This window comes from Microcaecilia unicolor, chromosome 3 (genome assembly GCF_901765095.1).
Source record: "Microcaecilia unicolor chromosome 3, aMicUni1.1, whole genome shotgun sequence".
In the NCBI taxonomy this organism is placed as follows: domain Eukaryota; kingdom Metazoa; phylum Chordata; class Amphibia; order Gymnophiona; family Siphonopidae; genus Microcaecilia; species Microcaecilia unicolor.
In genome coordinates, this window is record NC_044033.1 from 527,938,196 (window position 1) to 527,953,204 (window position 15,009).

Genomic DNA, 15,009 nt, shown 5'->3' on the forward strand with positions numbered 1-15,009 from the left:
GGAGGAAGCAGCTAAGGCGAGGAGCGAGCACATGGTCTGCACAGCAGCAGCACTGTAGGAAGAGAGGCGTGAGGAGGATGGAGGCAGCACGAGGCACGAGCTGAGCACTGCAGGAGGAGAGGACACCGCTCAGAGGAAGCAGGAGCTGAGCGGCTGTGGCAAGGAAGAGAGAGGGAGGCAGCATGAGGCATGAGCTGTGCAGGAGAGGACTCCGCTCAGAGGCAGCAGACGTGGAGCAGCTGTGGCACCAAAGCCAGACCAGAGGAGAAGGGGCAGTGAGTAGTTACTGAGTCATCCTGAACCTGCAGAAGAGAACTGCACAGAGGTGAGTCCGCTCAGCTGACTACTTTTATTTTTTTATATGCATAGACAGTTTTTTCCTCTCATGGTGGGAACTGGGAAGTGGTTGTGTTGTTTCTCTCGATCAGCTTGATTCAAACAGCGACCGTGTTTCATATACAAAAAGTAAGGGTAAGAGTGAAGTATGGAATGTCTTTAAATCGGTATTGGTTGATACCAAATAAGTGCCTTTTGTGCTTTGCTCGAGATGCAAAATAATTCTCTCTTGGCGATCACGTGATGGCATCAATGGCTTATGAGCTCACAAGGACTACTGAGCAAACTGTATGCCAACAACAAAGATTACAGCTATGCCAGGCTTTTCTCTATCAAGTAATACCAACAAAGTACCTGCGAGCATCATACCTGAAGTGGCAGACATTGTGGTCGCCATGTGTGCAACAGATGTGAGGCCTTTTTCTATTGTTGAAGGGGACGGATTCAGGAATTTAGCATCAGAGCTCATCTCCATTGGTGCTAAATATGGGAACGTTGACCTGGACCAAGTCATGGTCAACTGTGTCTCATCATCTTGATGGTGTTGTGGAGAAAGAGATCACACTCATCAACAATCTAACTTTAATGCTGCAGTTCGGCGTGACAACTGACCTCTGGATACACAAACAAAGCAACCACAGCTGTATCTTAGCTATCGATTACTGGACAAAAATCATACCTTAGAAAATATAAAACTGACAGTGAAGTCAATTCTGAATGAGTTTTGTGTACAACATCAAGACAATGTGTTCGCTACAGACAATTCCAGTAATATGAAACATGTGGATTGGACATTCATGTCATAATCTAAATTTTGTTTTGTCACGTGGACTACAGCAGACAAGTTCGTATGGCACTGGTTTGCCACCTGAGGTTGCCAAATTATTGACACTTCAAAAGAATTAGTGACATTGGAAAAAAAACCCAAAATTAACAATAAGCTGGTAACAACACTTAAACAATGTGTAGTAACATGACGGAACAGTGGGCTGTTAGCACCGAAATCAGTGGCAACAAATTTTTTAGATCTCCATACACTAAGTGCTGAGCCAGGTTTTAATAGAAATTTTTTTCATTTGCTGGCTCATATCAATGAAGACTTATTGGCTGACGTCATTCAAGTTTTGGAACCACTTAAAGTGGCCACAAAATACCTTTCTACTGAGAAAAGCCCTTCATTGCATCTGGTGATAGCTACCAAAATAAAGCTGCAAACACTTCACTGAAAAGGCTTCTCACAGTACCATCATCTCACAACTAAAAAAACATCTACTTAACATGCTGAATAATACTTCACAATTCATCAGTTGCATTGTACCACTGCTTTGCTGGATCCACGGTTTAAAAACAACTTTGGAACATTAGCACCAACTGAATATGCACAGGCACTGTACAACTTGAAAGAGATGGTAGATAGACTGCCAGCAGCAGACATTCCAGATGACCCTGTCTTACAGCAACCCAATAAGATGAAACTAGTGGAAAATTTCTTGAGCGATCTCTATTCTTCTTCTTCAAATATATCTGAGGTATGAATATATTTTCTTTTGTTAGCTATTTCAATATGTTATATCTATTTGTAATGGCAATATTACTTGTACAACATACCTTCACATTCGAAACAATACCATCTGCTTTTTCTCAGGTGGATGCATACATGACTACCACTGACGAAATTACATGACATCTTGTCTTACTGGGAGTCAAAATTAACTAAGTGGAAAAGTCTTTCTGGAGTTGAGTCCCTGGACTGCCTGCTGCCAGCACATCCTCCGAATGGTCATTTTCATTGACTGGGCACGTTCTTGAGGGTAGACGATCACAGCTAGGACTACAAATTATGGATGGACTTCTGTTTCTGAACGGACTAAAGAAATAACTGCCCAATATTCCTGACTGGTTTTTGTCCTCTTACTTGGTGGATGTTTCTGTTTTGTATTTCATTAAAATGCAATAAAAACTAATTAACATTCAGAAATACATACTTCCTTTTTTTATGGGGACAGAGGAGATTACTCACGGGGATGGGTTGGGACGGAGGAGTTACTCACGGGAAAGGGTTAGATTCTGGTGGGGATAGGTTGGATTTCTGACCCCATGCAACTCTCTATTCCAGTCCAAGCATCATCAGCCAGCTTCTCAAACTCTTCTCAAAGTCCGTTCGCTCATTGCTATCATTGTTGAAATATCTAAGAACTGCCTGTAGATGTTCTGAAGGGATATCATTGTCACTGCTTCTGCTATATCTTCACTTTTGCCATCGGTACTCGAATGCATAGCTTTGTGTTTGTACATAATTCCCAGCTTTTCTGAACCCACTGCAGATGGTTTCTGGTGTTATTTTGCCGGTGTCATAGGAGTAAGAGACACCATTTTGTAAGGTATCGTGATTTGCCAATTGTTGCTTGGTCCCCTGAGGAAGCTTATATTATATAGCGAAACGGAGAGCCCTGTAGGGCAAGATTAAAAGCTAAGTAACATTAAGTAATATGTATAATATCATTACTAGAGGAATGAAAGATCACAATTGAATATTATATTTATATTTTATTATATATATTATATACAAGTGGAGTTTTTTAAGACCAGTGATTATAATGGAGCCCAATGAATGCTGGCGTTTGAGCGCATTGAGCACAGTATCGCCATGCAGGGACTGCTGAGGTCTTTTTCTCCATTTTGAATTAATTGGTTTGAAAATAAGAAAAAAAGATAAAAAAGATAAAAAGAATGGATACCACACTGCACACTGACTAAGTGTTGAAGAGAGTTCAGCTTATTTTTGACGTTACAGTTCAGTTTTTTTGCTGAAATTTTGTCCAGTATATTTATTTTGTTATTTTGCCCCAGGCAGAAGCCACCCACTTGCAGACTTCCGAAAACGTTGCCTGCTTCAGTACCGATGGTGTAAATTCATGAATCCCAAACCGCATCCTTTCGTCCCACTCTCATGAACGTCTTGAGATGGTTAACTGTTATATCTAGTAGCTGTAGCTTGCATGTAAGACCAGCAGGAATAACAGCTATGTGGACACCAATGGAGTTTATATAATTTTGAAAGCTTTTTCCTTTGTGTGTAGCCATGGCTTCGAAAATTAGTAAGGATTTCTTTGAAAAGAATCCCCCTTGCCTGGCCCTATAACATTGATCTATTCATACTTTCATAGGTCACAGTTCATCCATCCCTTCTTATTGCAATGGACAACCACACTGGCTTTAATTTCACCCAAGTTGCAGTGCATCCGAGGACAACAGTGAAGCAAGCCCTCTCATGTCCTGTGTTTGCAATGGCTACAGTTTTCATACCTGAAGCAGCCACTGTCCTGGTGGGTGAGATGTCGAAAGACACTGAAACTCTGTCCATGTTAATAATGTACATTGCAGAGAAACCGAGTTCAGAGATTTCTTCGGAGACAAATTCACAGAAGTCAATCAACTTTCGCTCCCAGTCTTATGGAAGTCGCTGGCTTACAGCGGCTCTCATTCTCACTGAAAGTCCATTTCATTTCATGAATCTCAAAATCCAGGTGAAGCCCGCTTTGAAATCCGTGATGCCTCTTTGACAGACACCGCTTTAATTTGAATTGCGACAGCAGCGATTTCTTAAAGGGAACAAAATCAAGCTAAGACCCACTCTCTCAAGTCATTTCCTAGTTGAGGCCATTTCGGTTTCTGCCCACAATGTGCGTGTTTTCGGGGGGGAGGGGGTCAGGTTCTCGAGGTGTTTTTTCTCCTTTCGCAAATGGATGACTCACCAACCTCAAACTCTCTCACTGCTGCTCTCTTGATTCTGCTCTCACGACGACTTTCTGATTGAAGTCAGCAGTGTAGGACTTGCGCTTCATTCCTGGCATAATTATATATCCTATAGGACAGTTCAAATCTACATAGGGAGTGTAAGAAGGGTTTGATTTGTGTTATATAGCGCAGTATATACGTGGGCGCACTATACCAAGGTTATTTTGCATTACTATTGATTTCGTGCACGTTAAATATAGGTGCATATTATTTTTGTAGGTGCAGTATATTTGTGAAAATACAGTATTTAAGATGTATATGACTTCCTACAAATTTCCTTATTTTTTTTAAATTTTGTATCTATAACATTTAAATTAATTAAATGTTTTTAGCTATTTCAATTTTGTTCTTTTATTGTTATTGGGCACAATATTCAGCTAAATGGCCAACACTTCAATTTAAACAAGTATGATTCACTTAAATTTATACAGATTTTCAGTGGAAGAATGTGTTCAAATGTGGATACTTTTTTTTTTTAATACCTTTATTGGAGAACGGCACACATAAACGAACAATACTAAAGTGCCCACCAAGTTCAAGCAGTACAGCAAACAATACTACAAAGATAACATTGGTACAATAACATGAACGAACTGACTTGTACATGAGCCATTCATTTTTCTACTGTACCCCTCCCCCCCTCACCCTTCCTTGCTCATTGGGATGGGCGATGGCTGCCCTTGTAAATAATTCTGTGCCAGTTTCCAAATGTCCATGTACCGTGAAAATGAACGTCCCGGGGGGTGAAATGTGTGGTGGAGCTCCCATGAGGCCATCTGGATCATACTAGCCTTCCACTCAGTCGAAGACGGGGGATCTTTCCCCACCCAATGATGAATTGTCTTTCGTGCCAGCATCAATGCTACGAGCACAAATCGCTGTTGATGCTCCAACAGTCCCTGAGCATCTAGCGCGTTATCGAAACCCAATAATAGGGTTGCATATGACCATTCACACTTAGTGCCCACCATCACTTCAATCAAATCCAAAACATCAGTCCAGAAAGGGTGAAATTTACTACACTCTAAGAAGTGATGCACCATTGTGCCCTTTCCCAAAGCACATTTATCACACACATCTGTATCCCAAAGTGCCATAGCCTTCCCCTTGCTTTTTGAGATGTAAGTATCGTGCAGGATCCTAAATTGCGTCTCCTGCAACCTCGCATTTGGTGTGTGGACAACTCCTAATGTCACCTTAACTTTAAATGGCTACCTGATCTGCTTAAATTTATTCCTGCTGTTCCTGCATTGAGATTTGCAAGTACCTTTTACAACCAAAGCAGTTAACTTCAATATTAACCATGTGAACTGTCAGGACTGAACATTCAAGGCTGCCCAATGCATAACTTTTGGACGGCCATCTAGGAGGTCAATTTTCAAACAGAATGTCCAGGGATGCACGCTAAGAAGGCTGAGGTGTACTCCTAGATTAGACGCATTTTTCAGCACTGCACACATATGCTAGGGAATTCTATACATGGCACCTGTTACATGCTATTTAAAAGCATTATAACAAAAGGTGCCAAAACGGCCCAAAAATGGCAGATGAGCATGGAACTATATTTACATACCCAGTTATAGAATAACACCTAAATGTTACTGCGTGGATCTGAAAAGGGGAGGAATGATGGGAGAGACACTGGTGGGTCAGGGGTGTTCTCTTCAAATGAACACAGTGTTATAAAATTCAGGGGATCCACACCCAACTTGTGCACTGGGATTTATACCTGGTTTCAGCTGGTTTAAGTCCGTGCGGCCAAAGTTGGGTGCGGATTCTGGGGCTACGTGCTCGTCTATAAAGGACACCCATCCCTAAGAATCCTTTACAGAATACCAATCAGAACTGATTTTTTTCAGCGCCATATATTGAATCCAGCCTCTAGTGTGCATCGCTGAAATATGCGCCTAATTTACTCATACACCTATATATCCAGTCTAGACATACAGGCACAGAAACTGAGTGCCTAAATATCATACCAGGTCAGACCTGGTTCTGGCACATCCAACCCAAACATATATGCTAGATGTATAAATAATCAGTATCCGCACATATGCGTCTAGAGTAGGTGCATAGTGTCACGATTGTGGCCGTGCCCTTATGTTCAGACCTACTGTTTCCTGTATCTAGCTGTGACCTCTCCGGTCTGCCTTTTTCCCTATTGTTTTTCTTCCTGTAAGCCAAGCCTCACTTTGGTCTCCCTGCTTCTGCTTCATTTCCTGTTGTTGTTCTTCCTAGTAGCCAAGCCTCGCTTTGGTGTCCCTGAAGCTAAGCCTAGCTTTGGTCTCCCTGCTTCTGCTTCATTTCCTACTTGTGACATCATCAGCCTACTCCTTTACAAGGACCCAGGGAGCTTTCCTACATGGCCTTTGCAAGAGGTCTCTTAATCTTGTGTTACCTGTTTAGAGCATTTCCCTGCTTGGCTTTGTTCCGATCTTGCTCCTGAAGGTCTGTTCTGTGTTTCTTAGAGTTTTGTGTTTCAATGCTTGTTTTGTTTCTGTGTATTTGCTTTTGTACCTTGATCCTGAGAGCCACACCCTGCCCTTGGTGTCTGTATCTGTTTAACTCTACCCTTCGCTCCTGCTTTTAGTCTAGCCGTGCTTTTGACTCTTGCTATCGTTAAGCTCTGTGTTTAAGCCAACCTCTGTTTCTGTATTCCCTGTTCTGTTTCCTGTGTGTGTGGTTCTTGTCTTTATTCTGAGTCTGTAGAAGCCAGCATCATATCTGATTACTTCACTGCTATCCAGCTGTGGGTGCTGGTAAGCACATTGCTTCTTTGTTTGTCTTCCTTTAGTCTGCTTAATCCTTTGCCTGCCATGTTTGCTTCCTGGCTCTTGAGCTCTCTTTCTGCCAAGTTCTGTTCCTGTGTGTGTTTGAGCCAGATTCTGCTCCTGCTCTATGTTTGAGCTAGTTCTGTCCCAGTTCCCTGCTAAGCCAAGTCCCTTTCAGTATCCTGTTCCAGTTAAGCCAAGCCGAGCCCGTTCCAGAATCCGGTTCCAGCCGAGCCCGTTCCAGAATCCGGTTCCAGCCGAGCCTGCTTGAGAATCCTGAATCCTGTTCCAGTCAAGCCTGCCTGAGAATCCTGAATCCTGTTCCAGCCAAGCCTGCTTGAGAATCCTGAATCCTGTTCCAGCCAAGCCTGTTTGAGAATCCTGAATCCTGTTCCAGCCAAGCCTGTCTGAGAATCCTGAATCCTGTTCCAGCCAAGCCTGTTTGATAATCCTGAATCCTGTTCCAGCCAAGCCTGTTCGAGAATCCCTGAATCCTGTTCCAGCTAAGCCTGTTCGAGAATCCTGTTCCAGCTAAGCCTGTTCGAGAATCCTGAATCCTGTCCCTGCCTTGTTTGTCTTGCTTCTGTTATTCTTGTTGCCTAGCTCCTACCCTGTCTTGCCTGTTTAGTTGTGCTTTGTCTTGTCTCTTTCAGTCTAGTCCTGTCCAAATCCAGTCCTTGCCTTGCCCTTTTCTGGACCCAGTTTTAATCTACTTCCGTGTTTTGCCTTGTCTTGCATTTCTGGGTCCCAGTCCCAGTTTTATCTAGTTCCGAGTCTTGCCTTGTCCTGTCTGGGTTCCAGTTCTGGCCCTTGCCTTCTTTTCCCTGCCTCGTCTGGATCCGGTTCTTGTGTTGTCCATTGTGTTTAGTTACCTCTGTCCTGCCTTGTTGAGTCTGTTAGTTTATCCTAGTACAGTCTGTTCTGATTCCTGCCTGTGCCATCCCAGGTGATTTGTCTGCCAAAGCTCCAGCTTTGGTCCAAGGGCTCACCATTCCTGACAGTTTTGACACATAGTGGGCCATGCCCTGGAACACCACTGCCATGCCCATTTTCTGCTCATGTAAAACTACTGTAGGTGTACCCCAGAGAATGTACCTAGTTTTATACGTGCAGCTCCAATGAAAATGAAACTCAAATCTAGATGTGCAGCCAAAAGGAGTAGAGCTGGTAAGTGTTCTGGAAGAGGCAGGGGAAGGGGCAGAAGATACAAGCTATTCAGAGAGTATTAATCTTCAGCATTATCCAGATAAAGTCATGGGGGCAATTCCATATAGGTACCAGCTCTGATGCAGAAAAAGTGAGTGCTAAACCAGTAATTCTTTAATGGCCAAATTGTGCACCAAAGCCACTTTTTTTTTAAAATTTTCATTTATTTATTGGGATTTATGAAGAGATTCGCCCAAGGTGGTGTACAGCAGGTACAGTTTAATAAAACCTACAATTTTTGTTAACAGCATAATAGTAAAATGACCAAATATTTCATTTCATTGATTTCAATTTATAATCTGCTCTTGTCCAAAGCAGAGTATAAAATAACATACATCATAAAATATATTTCACATAAAATCAGACCACAGAAAACATTAAAAAGGCAACGAAACAGTGATTCTTACGGTCTTTGCAATCATAATTCAAAACCAGCCTTTGTTAACAAATGCTGTTTTAGCAGTTAATAAACTTGGAAATGGCAAATTGAAATCTAACAGGACTAACATGAAACGCTATCAGAAATATACATATTTAACAGCACTGCAGTAACAATCATATAACAGAAATATGATTAATGTCAGTATAATACAAACAATACCATAACAGACAGCATGGAAGAACATTTATGTAACAGATATAATACGATCTCAGCATAATACCAATTAAACACCTAATAAGCAACACAATACAACATTCAAATAGCACAGATATGACGTTAATGCTTTACTTACAATACAGCTTACTATGTAGCCGAGGGACCAAGTGCAGATATATATCTCAGCTAGCTTACTTTAAGGATGAATATCAGTTACTGGACCAATTTCAATTTGGTTTCGGGAGTGAACATGATACCGAAACACTAATGCTTTCTATGTGTGATCTCATCAGGACAGGTTTCGATAAAGAAGAATCCTTTCTCCTAGTCTCATTAGACATCTCAAGTGCCTTTGACTCTATCAACCACACGATTCTGCTGCAAAGATTGCTGGAACAGTAGGAAAATGGTTTTCCTCATTTTCGGAAAGCTGACACTACTGTGTGGTGCAGGGGAAAGACATATCTGAGATGATTAGTTTGACCACTGGGGTCCTCCCAAGGGTCAGATCTACCTGCAATTCTGTTCAACATTTTCCTCCTTCCACTGTGCACACTTCTCAAGGACTTAGGCGTCAAGTACCGTATTTATACAATTCCTCTTTAAGATCAAGAATTCAATAAATGAAAATATCCAGCTACTAAGCTTAAAACTCAGGATGATTAAGCACTGGATGGAAGCAAACCAACTTAGATTAAATATGGCAAAAACACAGGCCATTGTCTTATCCGGCTTGGTCCCAATTAATGTTCCAGATGCCATACAGACGATATCAAAATTATGCTCAACAAGAAAATGTGATCCCTGGGTGTTATGAAAGATTCATCACTGAATATGAAACTGTACAAGTCTTGGTTTGGAAAAGATGGTGCTAATCATCTTTGCTACTTGCAAAGGCTGAAGGAATACTTGACTGCTGATAATTTTCACCTAGTAATTCAAAGCATAGTAATGCCTCACTTCGACTAAGTCTCCTCAGTTTCCACATTGTGTGGAACATTTTTGACATTACATTTTCTGCTTGTTTTTCAAAAGACAGTTCTTGGACCAGTATCACTCCTGGGACCTTGAGGTAGTCCGAGATGGAATATGAAGTACCTTCTATGGTGATGCTGGAGATTGCAATGTCACAATATGGTGATGTTATTACGAGAAGTTGAGTGTTTAGTTTTAGTTTGAAGGCAGATGCCCAGGACTCCATCGTATTCAGTCCTATTTTGATCGAGTTTTTGATTTTGGTTAGGTCTTGTTCAAAAGGGATCTGGGTGACGGGAACGAGGGCGAGTGTCATTCATGCTGGGGGGGATCTATCAATTTTCCTCCAATGTAGCTAAATCTTACCTTGTCACTCCAGGTCAGGTTGGCACGGCTCTTTACAACAGTTTCCGCTATTTTCCCCAGCACTGCTTTCTACATCAGAGGCACTCATTGCCCCGGACAGTGTAAAGTTAGAGAGAGCCCACTGGGCTCTGGGACCCGCGCAGAATAATCCCCCCAAGGACATCGTGAACAAACTGTTAGACACCACACCAGATACAACCAACGGCAAAGATATACCAAGTGTCGACAACCTTGCGACATACTTCAAGGAGAAAATTATACTATTACGACACAAAATACCCGCTAGCCCTACAGTAAACACCACTCTTCTAGACTGTCTAGATCCAGAAGAAGGAACACACCCAGCAGACAGAACCTGGACCGAATTTGAACTACTGTCAGAAGACCTCATCTCTAAAACTCTCAAAAGATATGCCAAATCCAACTGCAAACTAGACATATGTCCAAATAGCCTCATGAAATCTGCTCCTCAACAATTCATAATAGACCTAACAAACCATATAAACTACACACTACAAAATGGACTCTTCCCAAAAGAAAAAGGAAAAATCTTACTCACCCCAATTCCTAAAGATACAAAGAAAAACACGAGCGAAATAACCAACTACAGGCCAATAGCATCCATACCACTAATAACCAAGATAACCGAAGGTATGGTAACTAAACAACTCACAAACTATCTAGACAAACATTCAATACTGCATGATGCCCAATCAGGATTCCGTTCGAATCATAGCACAGAAACAGTATTAGTCACCCTTATGACCAAATTCAAACAAATAATTGCAACTGGCAACAATATACTCCTCCTACAATTTGACATGTCAAGCGCCTTCGACATGGTTGACCATGGAATCCTACTACACATACTTGAATACTTTGGCATCGGAGGAAATGTCCTGAACTGGTTCAAGGGGTTCCTAACCCTGCGTTCGTATCAAGTCACATCAAATTCAACCACGTCCAAGACATGGACACCTGAATGTGGAGTCCCACAAGGATCACCTCTCACACCAACTATATTCAACCTAATGATGATCCCTTTAGCAAAACTCCTATCAAACCATAACCTCAACCCATATATATACGCCGATGATGTGACAATATACATCCCATTCAAACAAGACACCAAAGAAATCTCCAACGAAATCAATCAAAGTCTACACATCATGAACACATGGGCAGATGCATTCCGCCTGAAATTAAATGCAGAAAAAACCCAATGCCTGATACTCACCTCCCAATACAACACAAATGAATTCAATGCGATAAACACACCAAACCTAAACCTCCCAGTCTCAGAAACGCTAAAAATCCTTGGAGTCACTATCGACCGCCACCTAACACTCGAAACCCACGTAAACAACACAACCAAGAAGATGTTCTACTGCATGTGGAAATTGAAAAGGATAAGACCATTCTTCCCAAGATTCGTCTTCCGCAGCCTAGTGCAATCCCTCGTCCTCAGCCATCTGGATTACTGCAACTCACTATACGCAGGCTGCAAAGAGTAAATACTGAGGAAACTTCAAACAGCCCAGAACACAGCAGCCAGGCTCATCTTCGGAAAACCAAGATATGAAAGGGCAAAACCACTACGAGAGAAATTACATTGGCTTCCACTTAAGGAACGCGTTACTTTTAAAGTTTGCACACTAGTCCATAAGATCATTTACGGCGAAGCCCCAGCGTACATGTCTGATTTAATAGACCTACCACCCAGAAACGCTAAAAGATCATCCCGAACACACCTCAACCTCCACTTCCCCACTTGCAAGGGCCTGAAATACAAGACGCTACACGCGTCAACCTTTTCCCACATGAGCACGCAGTCTTGGAATACACTACCGCGCAACCTAAGAGTGATTAACGAACAAGCTTCCTTCCGTAAATTACTGAAGACTCACCTGTTTGAACAAACTTACGGAAAGAGCCAAAACACATAGAGTCCATACTCACTGTTCATCAATGCAACATACATCCACTTCTGATCCCTCATCCCGTAATCCAGTCAATCATACACTTATTCACGGAACTATGTACACCATATGTCTTTGTGTCTAACACTGCCCTTTAGCTTCCCATTGCCTCCTTCCAATGTTTCGATGTTGATGTCCCTTTGTTATATTCCTAATGATATTCGAATGTCTCGCACAACTCTGCACAATGTAATCCATAACCAAGTTGTAACAAATGTATTTCTATTATTCATATCTTATTGTAAGCCACACTGAGCCCGCAAAAAGGTGGGAAAATGTGGGATACAAATGCAATAAATAAATAAATAAATAAAATCATTGTGTGCTTTAAAGATTTCAAGCTGAAAGAAAGGGTCCTGAAAGCAGCGCTTGTCACTTTAAGATGAACGTATTGGAATAAGAACGTTTTATGAAGAAGTTGATGTGCATTTAGGAATTGCAAATGTAAAAAAAAGGGAGGTTTTTTTGAGACAATGAAAGAAAATCAAGCATTAGCAGAAAAGTAAGGCTAGTTGTATCCTAGGATTTTCCCTAAGGATCTTCGAGATCTCTTTTTCTCCCCCCCAAAATTCTTTTCATAAAAAGTAGTTATAAATCTCATCCCTACAGAGCAAGAGTAATTGATTGGTGTTTGGGAGTTATCATAGTATCGGTTTAGTGAAGTTCAACACCATTTGATATTGCAGTTTTGAGTGTCATAAACACCAAGGACCCTTAGCGGCGGGGGTGGGGGTGGAGTGAGGGGTAACGTCTGGGATAAGTACCGAGGATACTTAGCTGGAAGGGTGGGGGGGGGGGGGGGTGAGGGGCAAAGCCTGGGATAAGCAGAGGATACTTTGCTCTAACAGAGGTAAATCCTGTGAGGCACAGATGACTCTTGGGAATGGGAAAATGAGGGCAGTAGATAAGGAAAGTGTATACAGACAAAACAGATCTTGTTGCTAGTTTCTCTCTGGTCAATATTGAGCCCATATTTAATGCCAGCCATGTCCACACACTGGTAATGCACACCCGGGGCTAATTCATACAAATGGGTCCTGGCCAATATTCAACCAGAGCCCACATAAGACAGTTATGCAGACCCTGGCTAAATATTGACCAGAACCCACATAATGGAATACAACCCTCCCACCCTCCTGCCAAAGCATGGGTGTGGCCTCAAAGGGTTGCCACGATCCCATTTTGCGATTGGACTTGCGACGGGCAGTAAAAAGTAGGCATCGCATGCTGTCCGTATGCCCCTCAGACCTCTAGGGAGCTTCAAAGGCAGGCTAAAGCACGTGAAACCCCTCTGGCGCTACCTAGAGATTAACTGGGCTCCGGTCAATATTCAGACCATTGCCCGTTACCTCTGCAGCTAAATACTGTCCTAAGCTTCTTACTCAACTGGCTAGCAGTGCGACTACTGCCTCTAACCCGCTCCTCCCACGCTCTGGCCAAGGACCACCCCAGTTGCCACCGAGTATCAACACTTAGGCAGACACAAGTGATTTAACTGGGCCTCCGGAGTTATCAGGCAGTTTCTATAATATTTCCTGATGCCTCATTTATCCTCTTGGCAGTGGGATATCTGATAAAAGAAAACCCCGCAGAAGAATATTGCAAGCTCCCTGTGTATTCTAGGAGAATAATCATGCCTTCTCCCCTGTAACAGCTTGCCTGGGCTTTTGACTGTATAGGACTGTTATATCCTGCAAGGTAGGACACACAGAATCCTTGAAACCTGTTCAAACTAGCTCTTATCTAACAAAACGTAGCCAAGCTCAGAGTTAGGTTCTCCCTGAAAGCGAACGGATGTGCTTGCTCAAAGTTTTACCCACCTGTGTGAGTCCTTCGGTGAATTGCCAGAAAGTGATGATATTTAAACACTTTGCCACAGTCCTTGCACTGCACCTCCGCGTTCGGTCGCCTCTTCCTTTCCTCTCCTCTCTTGCCTTCTTCTTGTTTGTCCTCGTCACCCAATAACTTATAGTCTCTCAGTCTTACAGATCTTTGCAGCTTTCGCTGGCTGCATCGGCTCCTGCTCTTGCCTTCTCTCTGGGGTCCGGAGTTGCACATCTCTGGTGCCAAGGGCTGCAGGAGAGTTCCCGAGTTCTGTGTCCCGTTAGCCCCTTCCTCCTCTTTGTCCCTGACACGGCTATTGGAGATCACTCCTTCTGTTTCTTTTCTCCTCCAATTTTCTTCCTCTCCACTCTCATTGGGCTGCGTGCATTCTGCAGAAATGACCACCACTTCTTCCTGGCAGCCAGGTGAATACTTCTTCGGTCGTCCTCGCTTCCGTTTTGGCAGCTCTCCAATTGCAGTGGCGGTGACTGCATCCCTGCATCTGGGCACTGGATCTTCAGGGCCATGCTTGCTCTGGTAATCGGAATAGGCCTTCACCAAGTTATTGACTTTTAAGAGCTGAGCAGTAGCCACAATCTGTTCTGTGGTCTTCTGGCTCACATGGAGGTGGCCTGTGTAGATGAAGCCCAGCAAAGCCCCAAAGACATCAGCCACCATTCCCTCTAGCATGTAGACAGAGTGGCCAAGCTCACCCTCCTCGGCAAACATCACGGAGAAGTACTCACTAGTGGCAGCCAACAGGGCCTTGTGTGCCCGGAACTGCACATTCTCCACGATCAACGTGATGTCACACAGGAAGTCCTTGCGTCGCTGCTCCTCAAAGTTTGCCAGCACGGTGTCGCGGTGGACCCCAGAATGAATGAGAACGGGTTTCTCTGCTGCAAGTGCAGGGGCTGTTTCTGCCATTCTTTACTACAAGTCAGATGAGACAAACCTAGCAAGAGGAAAAAAGAAAAAGCAACCGTCACCTTTACTGGAATTTGAACCAACTCATCTATTTTATATTGATGTTATGGTCACAAAAATCACAGAAAAGTCCCTAAAGCTGACAAAAGGAAGGAGCTCCACTTTGTACTTCTGGATTTCCCCTGTCTCTGCAAGAGCCCCTATCGTACACGGATGCTACAAATACATT

The 15,009-nt window shown here is 42.9% G+C and overlaps 1 protein-coding gene across 2 annotated transcripts in view; it reads right to left on the reverse strand.

Moving 5' to 3' along the window:
* The window catches only part of LOC115467320 (zinc finger and BTB domain-containing protein 24-like), a 38,183-nt gene extending 23,403 nt beyond the window's left edge, over window positions 1–14,780 (reverse strand). For both annotated transcript variants that reach the window (XM_030199192.1, XM_030199191.1), the window contains exon 1: window positions 13,850–14,780. In XM_030199192.1, coding sequence (XP_030055052.1) covers window positions 13,850–14,780 — 931 coding nt within the window. The remainder of the gene's footprint in view (window positions 1–13,849) is intronic.
* Between the last annotated feature and the right edge of the window lie 229 nt (window positions 14,781–15,009).